The sequence below is a fragment of the Anolis carolinensis genome, chromosome 1 (assembly GCF_035594765.1).
Source record: "Anolis carolinensis isolate JA03-04 chromosome 1, rAnoCar3.1.pri, whole genome shotgun sequence".
Lineage (NCBI taxonomy): Eukaryota > Metazoa > Chordata > Lepidosauria > Squamata > Dactyloidae > Anolis > Anolis carolinensis.
The window spans coordinates 231,823,119-231,836,370 of NC_085841.1; the positions used below are offsets into that span (position 1 = coordinate 231,823,119).

At 39.8% G+C, this 13,252-nt stretch overlaps 1 protein-coding gene across 1 annotated transcript in view; it reads left to right on the top strand.

Moving 5' to 3' along the window:
- The window catches only part of LOC103279158 (von Willebrand factor D and EGF domain-containing protein), a 368,122-nt gene that overhangs the window by 290,170 nt on the left and 64,700 nt on the right, over nucleotides 1-13,252 (top strand). The window contains exons 24-25 of the mRNA XM_062966717.1: nucleotides 1,022-1,117; nucleotides 9,216-9,311. Coding sequence (XP_062822787.1) covers nucleotides 1,022-1,117; nucleotides 9,216-9,311 — 192 coding nt within the window. The remainder of the gene's footprint in view (nucleotides 1-1,021; nucleotides 1,118-9,215; nucleotides 9,312-13,252) is intronic.

Sequence of the window (13,252 nt, forward strand, 5' to 3'; positions counted from 1 at the left end):
GCTACATGCAATCCTCAAGGTTCTTTTTTTGCCTCTCAAGCCTTTGAAACACCCACAGGCTGTCCATTTTCTGTTTTTTTTTAGTATATATAAACTGCTTCTCCTGTAAGCCACCATACATTTTAATGAATTAAAGTACTTGTCTGCATAGTTTCATGTCATGGGAAGCCTGTGGGTGTTTCTCCACCTTAAAACCAAAACTTCCATTTCTTTTTGGCAGTCTGTCTGTCTTTGGTGAGCCTCAAGGTTCAGACAATTGGGTTCATGATCTTCAAAAATAGGCTAAAGGTTGACAATGGCAGACTACCTCTTTGTATTCCTTGCCTAAGAAAACACTATGGAATTATCAAAATCATATTGAAGGAACATACTTATATAATAGCCTATTAAATGAAAACCTACATAGCCTATTTTGAAACTTATTAAGCCTATTGTATAGCCTATAAATTAGGAGCCCATGGTGGTACAGTGAGTTAAACCATTCTGCTGGCAGGACTGATGACTTGAAGGTTGGGTTGCTGACCTTAAAGTTCCTGTTCGAATCCAACCCAGGGAGAGTGCAGATGAGCTCCCTTTATCAGCTCCAGCTCCATGCAGGGACATGAGAGAAGTCTCCCACAAGGAAAACATCAAAACATCCAGGCGTCCCCTGGGCAACGTCCTTGCAGATGGCCAATTCTCTCACACCAGAAGTGACTTGAAGTTTCTCAAGTCGCTCCTAAAATGGTATAATGTTTCCCTCAAAATGTTATTGTCTTGTGGAAATCAAGTAATCCCTGGTATATCTTTTTAATTAAAAAAAAAACCAAACCATTAACTTCAATTTTTTAAAAAGAAATGAAGGGCTTACCTAATATTTCAATGTTAGTGTTAGTGCCAAAAAGCTTGAGGCTGTTTCAGTTGCTGCTCCGCATTGTGACTGGCACAGTTTAAACCAAAATAAAATAAAATGAAAATATAAAAATTAAAGAGTAAATATTAATACTTTGCAGAGCTAATCTTGGCCTCCTTTATTTTTCAGTGATATGTAACAGGCACTGTCACAATGGAGGGAAATGTGTAGCACCAGATGTATGTGAGTGCAAGCCGGGATGGAACAGCCCTATCTGCGAGACAGGTAAACACATAGAGTACCTTCCCTCTACACATGACTGAAGGTGCAGCAACTATAAGGCTCCTGCATTTTTTGGTTAAGATCTACAGTAATGCCATACAGTGGTACCCTTGCTTTCCCTCCTCCTTGGTCTTCTCTGTTGACTTCCTGTTTCCTGGGTAGGAAATGTTATTACTTTGAAGATGTACACTGAGTATCTTCCATTAGCTTTTAAAGCAATTTCTCCTGCCCCTATTTTAATTGATGCCTCTTTGCTCCTGCTGTTTAAGATCCTTGCAGTTCTGGCAGCTGGTTGTACATCTAACTAGTAGGCTTGATCGATCCATGAAAAATTTGATTCTAAACTCGTTTCAAAACTAGAGGGGGGCAGCTTTTCGTTTCTGATGGTATTTCCGAATTTGGCCCCCAAAAAATTTCGAAATTAACGAAAATTTGTTATTTTCAAAATTAATACGTTAATGGCGGACGCGCATGCGCAATTCCCAAAAACAGCACAGAGGGAAAGGACTTTACAGGACTCTCCCACCCTCATTTTTTGAGTGATCTTCTTCAAACTTGGTACAGTGGTAGAACACATTTAACACTGATAGCTCACCAAAATTTGGAACGTTTCCCTTATCCTCTGATTTTTGGAGAATTTTCATAGCTTTTATAATAAACCATTTTTTAATAATTGCAGAAATCTGTTCCTGGTTTGAAAGTCTTATTTCCTGTTAAATTGGGTTGTCTTTACTGTGAAAGTCATTGTTCTACTTCAGAAACTTTGTTTTTGTGGCTGAAACTTTGTTAAATTGGTGTATGTGTGATATATATTGTATATATATATATATATATATATATATATATATATATATATAGTCCCTGCTTGTGTGTGTGTGTGTGTGTGTGTGTGTGTGTGTGTGTGTGTATAGGTAAAGGTAAAGGTATCCCTTGACGTTAAGTTCAGTCATGTCTGACTCTGGGGGTTGGTGCTCATCTCCATTTCTAAGCCCAAGAGCCAGTGTTGTCCATAGACACCTCCAAGGTCATGTGGCCGGCATGACTACATGGAGTGCCATTACCTTCCCAGAAACACCCAGAAAATGGGAATTCCAGACAGGAAACAATCAGGGCCAGCTAATACCTCCCAACAAAGGATTCCCCCAGGTAGGAAGCAGCCAGGCTTTGAAGCTGCAAGGCTATTCAATGCTAATCAAGGTGACCAATTGCAACATTCACACTTGCCTCCCACAGACAAGAGTTCTTTCTCCCACCCTGGACCTTCCACAGATATATAAACCCCACTTGCCTAGCTTCGCACAGACGTCAAAACCTCTATGTCTGCCACAGATGTGGGTGAAACGTCAGGAGAGAATGCTTCTGGCACATGGCCATAGAGCCCGGAATACATACCACAACAGTGTGATCCCGGCCATGAAAGCTTTCGACAACACAACCACAGTATCCATTCAAGTTCATGTAGTGTGGTATGGAGACCTGTATTGGGGGGAGGGAGGGTGCGAATCTGGGCCCCTGGGAGTCATAGTCCTCCCTCCCTCCCTCCCCGGGAGCAGCCGAGGACGGGCCTGGCCCACACCCCCTCGCATCCCGGGCCTCTTCCTCCTCACCGCCGGGCCCCTCTCTGTCTCTCCAGGCCTGAGCTGAGGCGAGGCGGCGGCGGCGGCCATTTCCCCCCTCCGTCTTCCTCCTCCTCCTCGGCCTCCTTCCCCCTCGCCCCCTCCCATTGGCTGAGCCCGTGACGCCCCTTTTGCTGAGGGGCAAAAGGAAAGGAGTTTGGGTGATTTGCAAAAGCTTTTTTTTCCTAACGAAAAAAACGAAGAAATAAGAAAAAACGGCCTCTCGCGATTCGAAACCGCGATATCCAGACGTGTGGACAACCAAGGTTCTATATTGCTTCAAAACAAACGAAAATAACGAATTAATAACGGGTAACAGGGAAATCGAATTATTTGAGCAAGCCTACTAACTAGATATGACATTATTTAACATTAATCTATGATGATGAAAAAGCTCTTTTAGACACAGTCCTACTATCCAATGTGGCACCAATTCTTGTCCGTTGCTTTTTATGGACCAAACTTATTTAGGGCCCTTCTATGCATGCATTATAACCCAGGTTAAAAGGTGAAGGGAGTGGCTAAACAATGTTTAGCCAAACTGCAGGAGACATCAGGAGGAATCGGGTTAAAGGCTGGAAAACACGTGTTTAAAAGCTATCCTTTAAACTTGGTTCCTCCTGAGAAGCACCCACCTTTCCATGCCTGTGTAAATATGCAGGCATGGAAAATACGTGTTTTCCTTCCCTCCCGCTATCTGGACTACCTCCTGCCTCCCATTTCCTTCTTAACTTATGGAGGAAGCCTTCCATGGAGGCCTGAAACCCTTGCTTCTCTTCCTCTCCCCTGGAAGAACCAACAAAGTGGCTTGGAGGAGAAACCCCTCCTCCCCTTCCCAAAGCCCTCCTTCTGCTCTTCAGGCCTTGTGAAGTCTTCCCCTGGTAAGTGCAGAGGAAAATGAAGTGCAGGAAGGGGGAGGCTGACAGTGACAGTTTCATGTATTGCATTCGGATCAGTAGGGGTGAGTATCTGGACACCACATCTGCAAAAGCATGGGGTTTAGGCCAGCTGTGTGCCCTCCATCCCAAGAGGAAGTGGGATTTAAAAAGGTCTGGAGGGGCCCTTACTCCATTTATGCATTTGGCAAGCAAGGATAGCATAGACTGAACAGGTATGCATGGATTGATGGATCCCCCCCCCAAAAAAAAACTTATTCTGCATGCATCAATTCCATTGCTTACCTTTACATCTTCAGTGCAATGGTCTGAGCATGTTCAGTTGAATACTGAACATAAGAATAGAATTATTCCTATGATCAGAACACTATTTCTCACAAATATCTTGAGGGGTCCTCAAACTTTTAAAGCAGAGGGCCAGTCCACAATCCTTCAGACTGTGGAGGGGCCGAATTATCATTTGAAAAAAAAAACCCAAACAAATTCCCATGCACACTCTTCTTCTTTACTCGTTCAGTCATTTCCGACTCTTCGTGACCTCATGGACCAGTCCATGCCAGAGCTTCCTGTCTATGCACACTGCACACGTCTTATTTGTAGTGCAAAACAACAACAACAATGAAAGAACAATACAATATTTAAAAATGAAAATAATTTTAACCAACATAAACCTATCAGGGTTTCAATGGGAAGTGTGAGCCTGCTTCAGGCCAATGAGATAGTCAAGTTAATTGGGATTGTTGTTGTTGTGTGCCTTCAAGTCATTTCAGACTTTGGGTGAGCCTAAGTCTAAAATTAATTATTTATTCATTTACTACATTTATTTATTACATTTATATCCCGCCCTTCTCACCCCGAAGGGGACTCAGAGCAGCTGTATGTACATACAATATATTATATTATTAGCATAACATAATATTAGCATTATATATTACTATATTAAACTATACCACTATACTGTAATATTATATGTAATATACAATTAATATTATTATATGGTATTATTATTAGTATTATATTGTATAACATTATAATATTATTATCAATATTATATGTATATACAATATATTATATTATTTAAAATGATATAAAATATTATATTATAAAACTGAGGGCGGGGGCCAGGTAAATGACCTTGGAGGGCCGCATCCGGCCCCCGGGCCTTAGTTTGGGGACCCCTGATCTTGAGTATCTGCATGCCCTGTTTTAGTATGACATAAATGCCTTAGATGTAGTCAGACATATCAAAAAGCTATAGTTAGTGGTAAATCTGAGCAACCTCTCGTAATCTGAGCAACATTCTCTGAAACCCTGGGGAGCAATTTCCAGTAAGGGTGGGCAATACTGATCTAGACAGTTGCTTTAACCAACTATAAAGCAACTTCCTGTATTTTTAAGCTATGACTTTGAGCTTTACTTCAGAACTTCAACATAATAGTGCCACATACCTTGTAATATAACAAGTCAAACAGAACACCCCAGCTATGTAGAACACCCTCTGAATGAATGCCGGCATTTGTAATTTGTCAAGACTCCCTCTGTAGACTTGACAGGTCACAATGTAAGATGAATGGGCTGGGATCAAAGCTCATGAGTTGTGCAGTCTTGCTGCATGGTATAAGCCATATATCCTGGGGTATTGAGATTAGCCCTTCATTATGGCATTTCAAATTTTCTCTAACAGTATTCTAAATGTACTACATAAAATCCAGATAAAATTAGATAAATATTTACATGTACCAATTTATGTCTCATTCATTTTAGTAATAACTAATAGATACACCTTTCTCAGAAATGTCCCTACTGAGTGTAGATAGCTATATATTTTTTCTCTACTTATTTTCCATATTGATTTTAAAGGAGGACTGATTTTCACTGGCCATCACACATTTTGGTGCCTCAAATGTTAGACCTGTTTCTGGGCATATTTGACCTGCTGATTCCAAAATTGGTACCATTTTCCCCTTGACAGCTCTAGTTTCTGAGCTACAAAACATATTCCATATACCATCTGCTCTCCCATAGAAAAACACGATAACCATATCTAAGAAATTAGAGCTAGTGTAGTCTATCGAATGCAATTTTCTGAATCAGCACCTCAAATAAGCCCAGGAATAGCCCTAAACACTAAGACATGAAGAATAGTTTTTGCTGGGCTATGTTCTCGCTCCCCCCCCTCTCTCTGTGTATGTGTGTGTGAGAGAGAGCTTAGTTCTAAACTATGTACGATGAGAGAATCCAAGACAGTTCTTGCTTATAACACCTTGTTTTTCTCCAATGAATGTATATACACCCACCTAGACATGAGCAGGAATTCTCTTGGAAGTGGAGTCTAGCTGGATTATACAAACAACTGACAGACTGTTTAGACCATTGTTTCTCAACCTGGGGGTCAGGACCCCTGGGAGGGTCATGAGGAGGTGACAGAGGGGTCACCAAACACATTTTTCTGATGGTCTTAGGAACCCCTTTGGTTGTAGGTGAACTATAAATCCCAGCAACTTCAACTTCCAAATGTCAAGGTATATTTCCCCAAACTCCACCAGTGTTCACATTTGGGCATGTTGAGTATTCATGCCAAGTTAGCTCCAGATCCATCATTGTTTGAGTATACAGTGCTGTCTGGATGTAGGTGAACTACAACTCCAAAACTCAAGGCCAATGCCTACCAAACCCTTCCAGTATTTTCTGTTGGTCATGGGAGTTCTGTGTACTAAATTTGGGTCAATTCCATCCTTGGTGGAGTTCAGAATGCTCTTTGATTATAGGTGACTATAAATCCCAGCAGCTGCAACTCCCAAATGACAAAATTAATCCTCTCCCCAACCCCACCAGTATTCAAATTTGGGCCTATTGGGTATTTGTGTCAAATTTGGTCATGAATGAAAATGCATCCTGAATATCAGATATTTACTAAGCATGTGCGAATTCCTCAGAATAATTGTAAATCGATTAAAATCGGATCTATTAAGGGTTCTAATGTGGTTTGGCGCTTCAGAATACACTTTCAGTTTTGAAGCGTTTGAGCCCATTGATGTAATGGGCTCGTAAGTTCATCGGATATATGACAAAGCATTTTTAAAGTAACCAAACTTTGTTTGCAGGGAGGAGCAGCCTAGCCTGGGCTTGCCTCCTTGGCCAATCAGTGTGGACGTTCATGTAAGGGGAGTGGTCTAAGATGTCCCCTTTAAAAGCACCTCCCGCATGCCTCGAGCCTCATTCTGGCATGGAAGTGGGAGGAGGTTGGTTGGTTGGTCTTGCTGCCTGGCATGTTGTTGCAGGGGGACCTAAGGGTTCCTGCAAGAGAAAGGCAGGCACTGGCAGCCATTGAGAAAAAGGAGTCGGCTCTCTACAAAGAAGAGAAGGCATTTAGTTTGGGGCGGGGTGGGGTGGGATGGGAAAGGGTTTTTTTGTTTAAATCTCTGATGCAGTTTCATTGAAAATAAAGGAATAAAGGAAGGAGAAGGGGTTTTTTTGGAGACAAAATTGCTGGGTTGGAATTGGATGGGGAAAGGGGTTGTTTTTGGGAGCGTCAGTAGCGTTAAATAGCTGAATCCTTCTCTGGGTTCAAGCCCTCTCTGCCTGTTGTGTTTGTTTGTTTGTTTGTTTGTTTGGCCTTAGCCTCCTCAAAGCCCTGCACCACCCATCATTCCCAAAACCCCTCTCTGGTGTACTATGTTTTGTGTTCCTGGTTGATAAATGTCATTTCCTAATTGGTTCTGTCACAAAAACATGACAAAACTTTATTACACTGCCAAAACTTTGTCTTTGCTCATCGTCCTATAAATAGCACAGTATGGTTTGCTGAGTGTCCACCAATTGAACATAGTTTCAGCCACAAAAACAAAGTTACTGAAGTAGAACAATGACTTTTAAAGTAAAGACAACCCAATAAAACAGGAAATAATACTTTCAAACCAGGAACAGATTTCTGTAATTACTAAAATGTTTTTGTTTTTTTATAAAAGCTATGAAAATTCACCAAAAATCAGAGGATAAGGGAAACATTCTGAAATTTGGTGAGCTAACAGTGGTAAATGTATACCAGCATTTGGTACCACTGTAGCAAGTTTCATCAGGATAGCTCAAAAAATGAGGGCGGAAGAATCCCCTAAATTCCCCCCCAGTGCTGTTTGTTGTTGTTGTTGTTATTGTTGCGCATGCACGTCTGCCATTAACAAATTAATTACGAATACAGTAGAGTCTCACTTTTCCAACATAAATGGGCTGGCAGAATGTTGGATAAGCGAATATGTTGGATAATAAGGAGGCATTAAGAAAAAGCCTATTAAACATCAAATTAGGTTATGATTTTACAAATGAAGCACCAAAACATCATGTTAGACAACAAATTTGGCAGAAAAAGTAGTTCAATACGCAGTAATGCTTTGTAGTAATTACTGTATTTATGAATTTAGCACAAAAATATCATGATATATTGAAAACATTGACTACAAAAATGCGTTGGATAATCCAGAACGTTGGATAAGCGAGTGTTGGATAAGTGAGACTCTACTGTATTCGGAAGTTTTGGAATGTTTTGAACTTTTTGCCTTCAAAATTTGGAAATAACTTTAGAAATCAAAGGCCAGAGCCCCCTACTTTCGAAGAGAGTTTAGAACTATTTTTTTTCTGGTTCGCACATACCTAATATTTATATTATGATTCATACCAGCAGCAAAATTACAATTATGAAGTCGCAATGCAAATAATTTTTTTGGTTGGGAGACATCACAACTTGAGGATATGTATTAAGGGGTCGTGCATTAGGATCCACTGATTTACATCAATGGTGGAATACAGTCTGTTCATGCTTCCATGGGTATTACTTGTACAACTGGAAATTTCTGGTATACAATCTGCCTCTACAAATGTTGCCTTAGATTTAGGCACATCTGTCCAACCAATAAATGTGTTTAGATCACAGGATTAACCTCAGAATGCAAGTATGTAAATCTATTCCTTTAATCCATAAACCAATAAAAAAGACTGGCTTCCCTTTAGGTATTTTTGTCCTGCGGCAGTTAAGTAAACTCTAAAGATTTGTACTCACAATGCCTGTTTAAATGGTTTATAGGCTTTCTTGTCAGGATCCTCACATTCTTTACAGCAGTGCTAAAAAACAGTGCACATTTCTCATGCTGTCAACCATATAAATAGGGTGCAGTTTACAGTGGATTTCAGACCTCCACATTTCCAATGACTTGCTTTCACAATAGAAAAAACAAACCCCCAAACTCCAGTTTTCCAAAACAGTCTCCAGAACACCCATCCATTTAGGACAGTGGTTCTCACCCTGTGGGTCCTTAGATGTTTTGGCCTTCAACTCCCAGAAATCGTAACAGCTGGGATTTCTGGGAGTTGTAGGCCAAAACACCTGGGGCTCACAGGTTGAGAACCACTGATCTAGGAGAAACACTGCAAAAGAAATGCAAAGTGACAAATATTGTAGGTACTGGGGAAACAAATCTTAATTACCACAATCCAATGCTTATTTCAACTGCAAGCCTTGTTTAAAAAGAAGAGCTTTCCCCTTCCCTCACTGACCCCAAATAAAAGGATTTCTTTTTATTTCCCTTTTATGTACAGCTGTTTGCGACCCTGTTTGCTTAAATGGTGGGACCTGCATTCAGCCAAATACTTGTGCCTGTCCACATGGTTTCCTTGGACCTCAGTGTCAGTCCGGTAAGATACAACAATGTAATGTAATGTATACAATGTAAGGAACTGAAGACCTGGTGGTGTTGGCAGGTTTTTGAGTACAGTAGAGTCTCACTTATCCAAGCTAAACGGGCCAGCAGAAGCTTGGATAAGCGAATATCTTGGATAATAAGGAAGGATTAAGAAAAAGCCTATTAAACATCAAATTAGGTTATGATTTTAAAAATTAAGCACCAAAACATCATGTTATACAACAAATTTGACCGAAAAAGTAGTTCAATACGCAGTAATATTATAATTACTTTATTTAAGAATTTAGCACCAAAATATCACAATATATTGAAAACATTGACTACAAAAATGGCTTGGATTATCCAGAGGCTTGGATAAGCGAGGCTTGGATTAGTGATACTCTATTGTAATTACATTGGACTACCGCCGATTTCTGAGCCTGAATATATTGCACAAGATTTCCCTAGCCTAAAATGATACATTTTAATATATTGGGTTTATGGTTCCCGTCCCCTTGATCTGGTCATGTAAGTGTGATTTATTGTTATAATTGTATTATTTTACTTTGTTTAATAATGTGTATTATGTTGTTATGTAATGTTTATGTTGCTTTTATGACTGTAAACCGTCCTGAGTCCCATCCGGGAGATAGGGCGGTATATAAAGTTTTTATTATTATTATTATTATTATTATTATTATTATTATTATTATTATTATTATTATTCCAATGTTGTAAGGGTAGGTTTTCCTCTCAGCTATGTCATCTGCACCAATTATTCCATTTAAAACAAAATGTTTTAATGTTGCCTTGCTGTTAAGATGGCGTGTAGAATAATGCTTTAACTGAAGTGATTAATTTATTCTTTTTTTAAACAAAAGCGGGACATGTGAAAATTATACAGTTTCCATGTCCCACGACAAACAGATTTGTAATTTGTAATTAACAAAACTTCAACGAATATGTCAGCAAAATGTCAGACAGCGCAGAAAATAGCATTTTATTATTCCACAACTCACTGCATTCAAAGTTATCTAGGAAAAGCCTGGTATTCACTCACATTAATCTGAATTCAGTGTAAATGAGAAGAATAGCCAATAAGCTACTTTTCTGCTCCACCAGCCAGGAGCTTCAAAATTTCACTGGCATAGAAGCCTCTCCTCTTTTTTTCCATTGTGGATATCTGGTATAACTAGTGAGTTACAATGGTATTTTGGTTCTAATCACAATACATTTTGCAGTCGAAACACATATAACACATTTATTGCAGGCATGCTTAGACCCTTATAACAATCTATAATTGCTTCTCGCTCAATGTTTTATAGAAGTTTGAAACAGGACATTTTCAGATGTATTACTAGGGATGAAGAAAAGATGTCCTCTGATTTTCTCTCATCTGCATTCTTCTCCTCCTCGATTATGGTTCCGCTAGTCTGTAAAACCAATTTTAGAATTAGTTCTTTAATTGTAGAACTGTAATTTGCAATGCTTTCCAGCTACTTCAGTGAATGGATTTCTTAAAAAAAACCAGGAGCTCCTTAGAGGGGGAAAGGTAGCACTGTATTCTGATGCCATGCCAATGAATGAAGACAGAAAGAGGCAGCACCCTAATCACTAAATGAAAATGGCTGCATGATTAGGAGACAGATTGTAGGAGTTATACTCCACATTGACAAACACAGAGATCTATGCTCTGTGTGATAACTTAGAGTGATGTGCTTTGCCCTCTGCTCTGCCAATGCAATTTCTCACATTCTTCTCAATCCTCAATTTGCTGAAAAGCTGAGTTAGGGAGACAAATTGGTGAGAATTTCCTTTCTGTTCCTTTTGAATTGGAACTTGCTAAACTTCACAGCTAAAAGTCCTTTGTAGACTTACGTCTTCTGAAAATAGAATTGAACGATTTCACAGCATTTGTATTCAGCAAAGTATTGCTGTTGTGTGGCTACATAGAGAAGCAAGCAATGGGCCCATTGCACTTGGGCCAGAAAGAACAGCAGGACCCAATGCACATCAGGGCAGATGTGTGTCAGGATTGATGAGCAATGGAACCCAATGCACAGAGGGACCCTGGCTAGCAATTCTGATGAGCATCAGTACAGTCTGATGTACATTGAGATGCTCTTGATGGTCAACCATTACACATCTTTGCAATTTGTGACACCTCTGCTACACTGGTAAGTATGTAAAAAGTTATGCAGCACAGACTACAAAAAAAGAATTCAGTCCACATCTTCATATTTGGCTGGAAAGAGCTCTCTAAAGAAATGAACTTTAATCTATCCAAGCTTTGCATTCAGAATCTCTGTGTGTTTAGGAGCCCCCAGTTGCGCAGTGGGTTAAACCGCTAAGCTGCTGAATTTTCTGACTGAAAGGTTGGCAGTTCGAATCCGGGGAGCAGAGTAAACTCCCACTGTCAACTCCAGGTTCTGCCAACCTAACAATTTAAAAACATGTAAATGTGAGTAGATCAATAGGCACCATTCCGGCAGGAAGGTAACAGTGCTCCATGCTGTCATGCCAGCCACATGACCTTGGAGATCTCTACGGACAATGCCAGCTCTTTGGCTTAGAAATGGAGATGAGCACGAATCCCCAGAGTCAGATATGACTAGACTAAACATCAGGGGAAAACTTTTACCTTTACCTCTCTATATGCTTAACTTTTAGCACTAAATTTTAACAGTCTCACATAGCCTGCTTTTTCCTGTTCTTATCACAGTTGTAGTAGAGAGCATGTCCTTTCTCCATTTTTTTTTCCAAGTTCCCTGCCAGGCAGATCATCTCAGTTGCTGACAGTTCATTTTCATGAAGATAGAGATTGTTTAGCATCACAAAAGCTGTGCAGTATTTTTATATTGTTCAATTAAAATAATAGTCCAAATGTTATTCAGACCATTATTTTGATGTCTTGGCCTCTTTTTTATTACACACAACACCATTTTGGGTATATTATTCATGCATTTTAATCTTTTTAATCGTAACTTATTCTTTATGTATATTTTTCTAGTTTATTAAGTTCATAAATTCTACTTGATGCGACTAGTACTGCATTTGACTTGCCAGCTTTTTCTCTCCTTTTGCTTTTGAGAGACTCATCCACCAAGTGGATACTGGTGAGGCAGAAACCCCCAGTGGTGTAGATCTTCTGCTTTTTCAGTTTTAACTTGTTCACATTCCAGTCCTTCCCAGCATTTTTTTGGATATAAGACAGTCTTTATCAGAGGTAAATGATTCAGCAAAAGGTGTACAGCAGAGCAAGCATGATGGTCCTTTAGCTGACAGGTTCTAGAATTCCCTTGTAATAAATGATAGAATTGGGTTTCTAAACAAATAATTGAACCTACCCTATCTTATATCTCACCTTAACACTGATGAGAACTACACAAGCTTTTTAATAGCAGGAACGTTTTCTACTTGGCTTTACTACCCATGGATCTCTACTCAGCCTTGGACTGCCAAGCTGAAGCATAACTATCTAACACAGTGGTTCTCAGCCTGTGGGTCCCCAGGTGTTTTGGCCTACCACTTCCAGAAAACTCAACCAGATGTTAGGATTTCTGTGAGTTGAAGACCGAAATATCTGGGAACCCACAGGCTGAGAACCACTGATCTAAAAGGACTTACTAAATCCAAAGTAATGTGCTATCTAAGCCAAAGGACACCTGTTGTGGGGACAAGGATTCTGCTCAGTTGGATCACCACATTTGCCATAGGGCAAGCCTGAAGTGTTGAAAAAAAGAGCTACATTTGCTCCCACAATGAAAGAGTGAAACGTCAAACAGCCATGCTCTCTTTGTTTGTGCAAGTGGTTTGCTTTCTATGGGAAGTTTGTTTCTGAACCTTAGTACTTCAGAGGTGAACAGGTACAACTAGATCTTTTCTGTGCTGAACTGTTGAATGTGGCTGGTGCTGCTTCTCCTTTTTCTTAGTAATTTCAAAATGTGGAAGTTA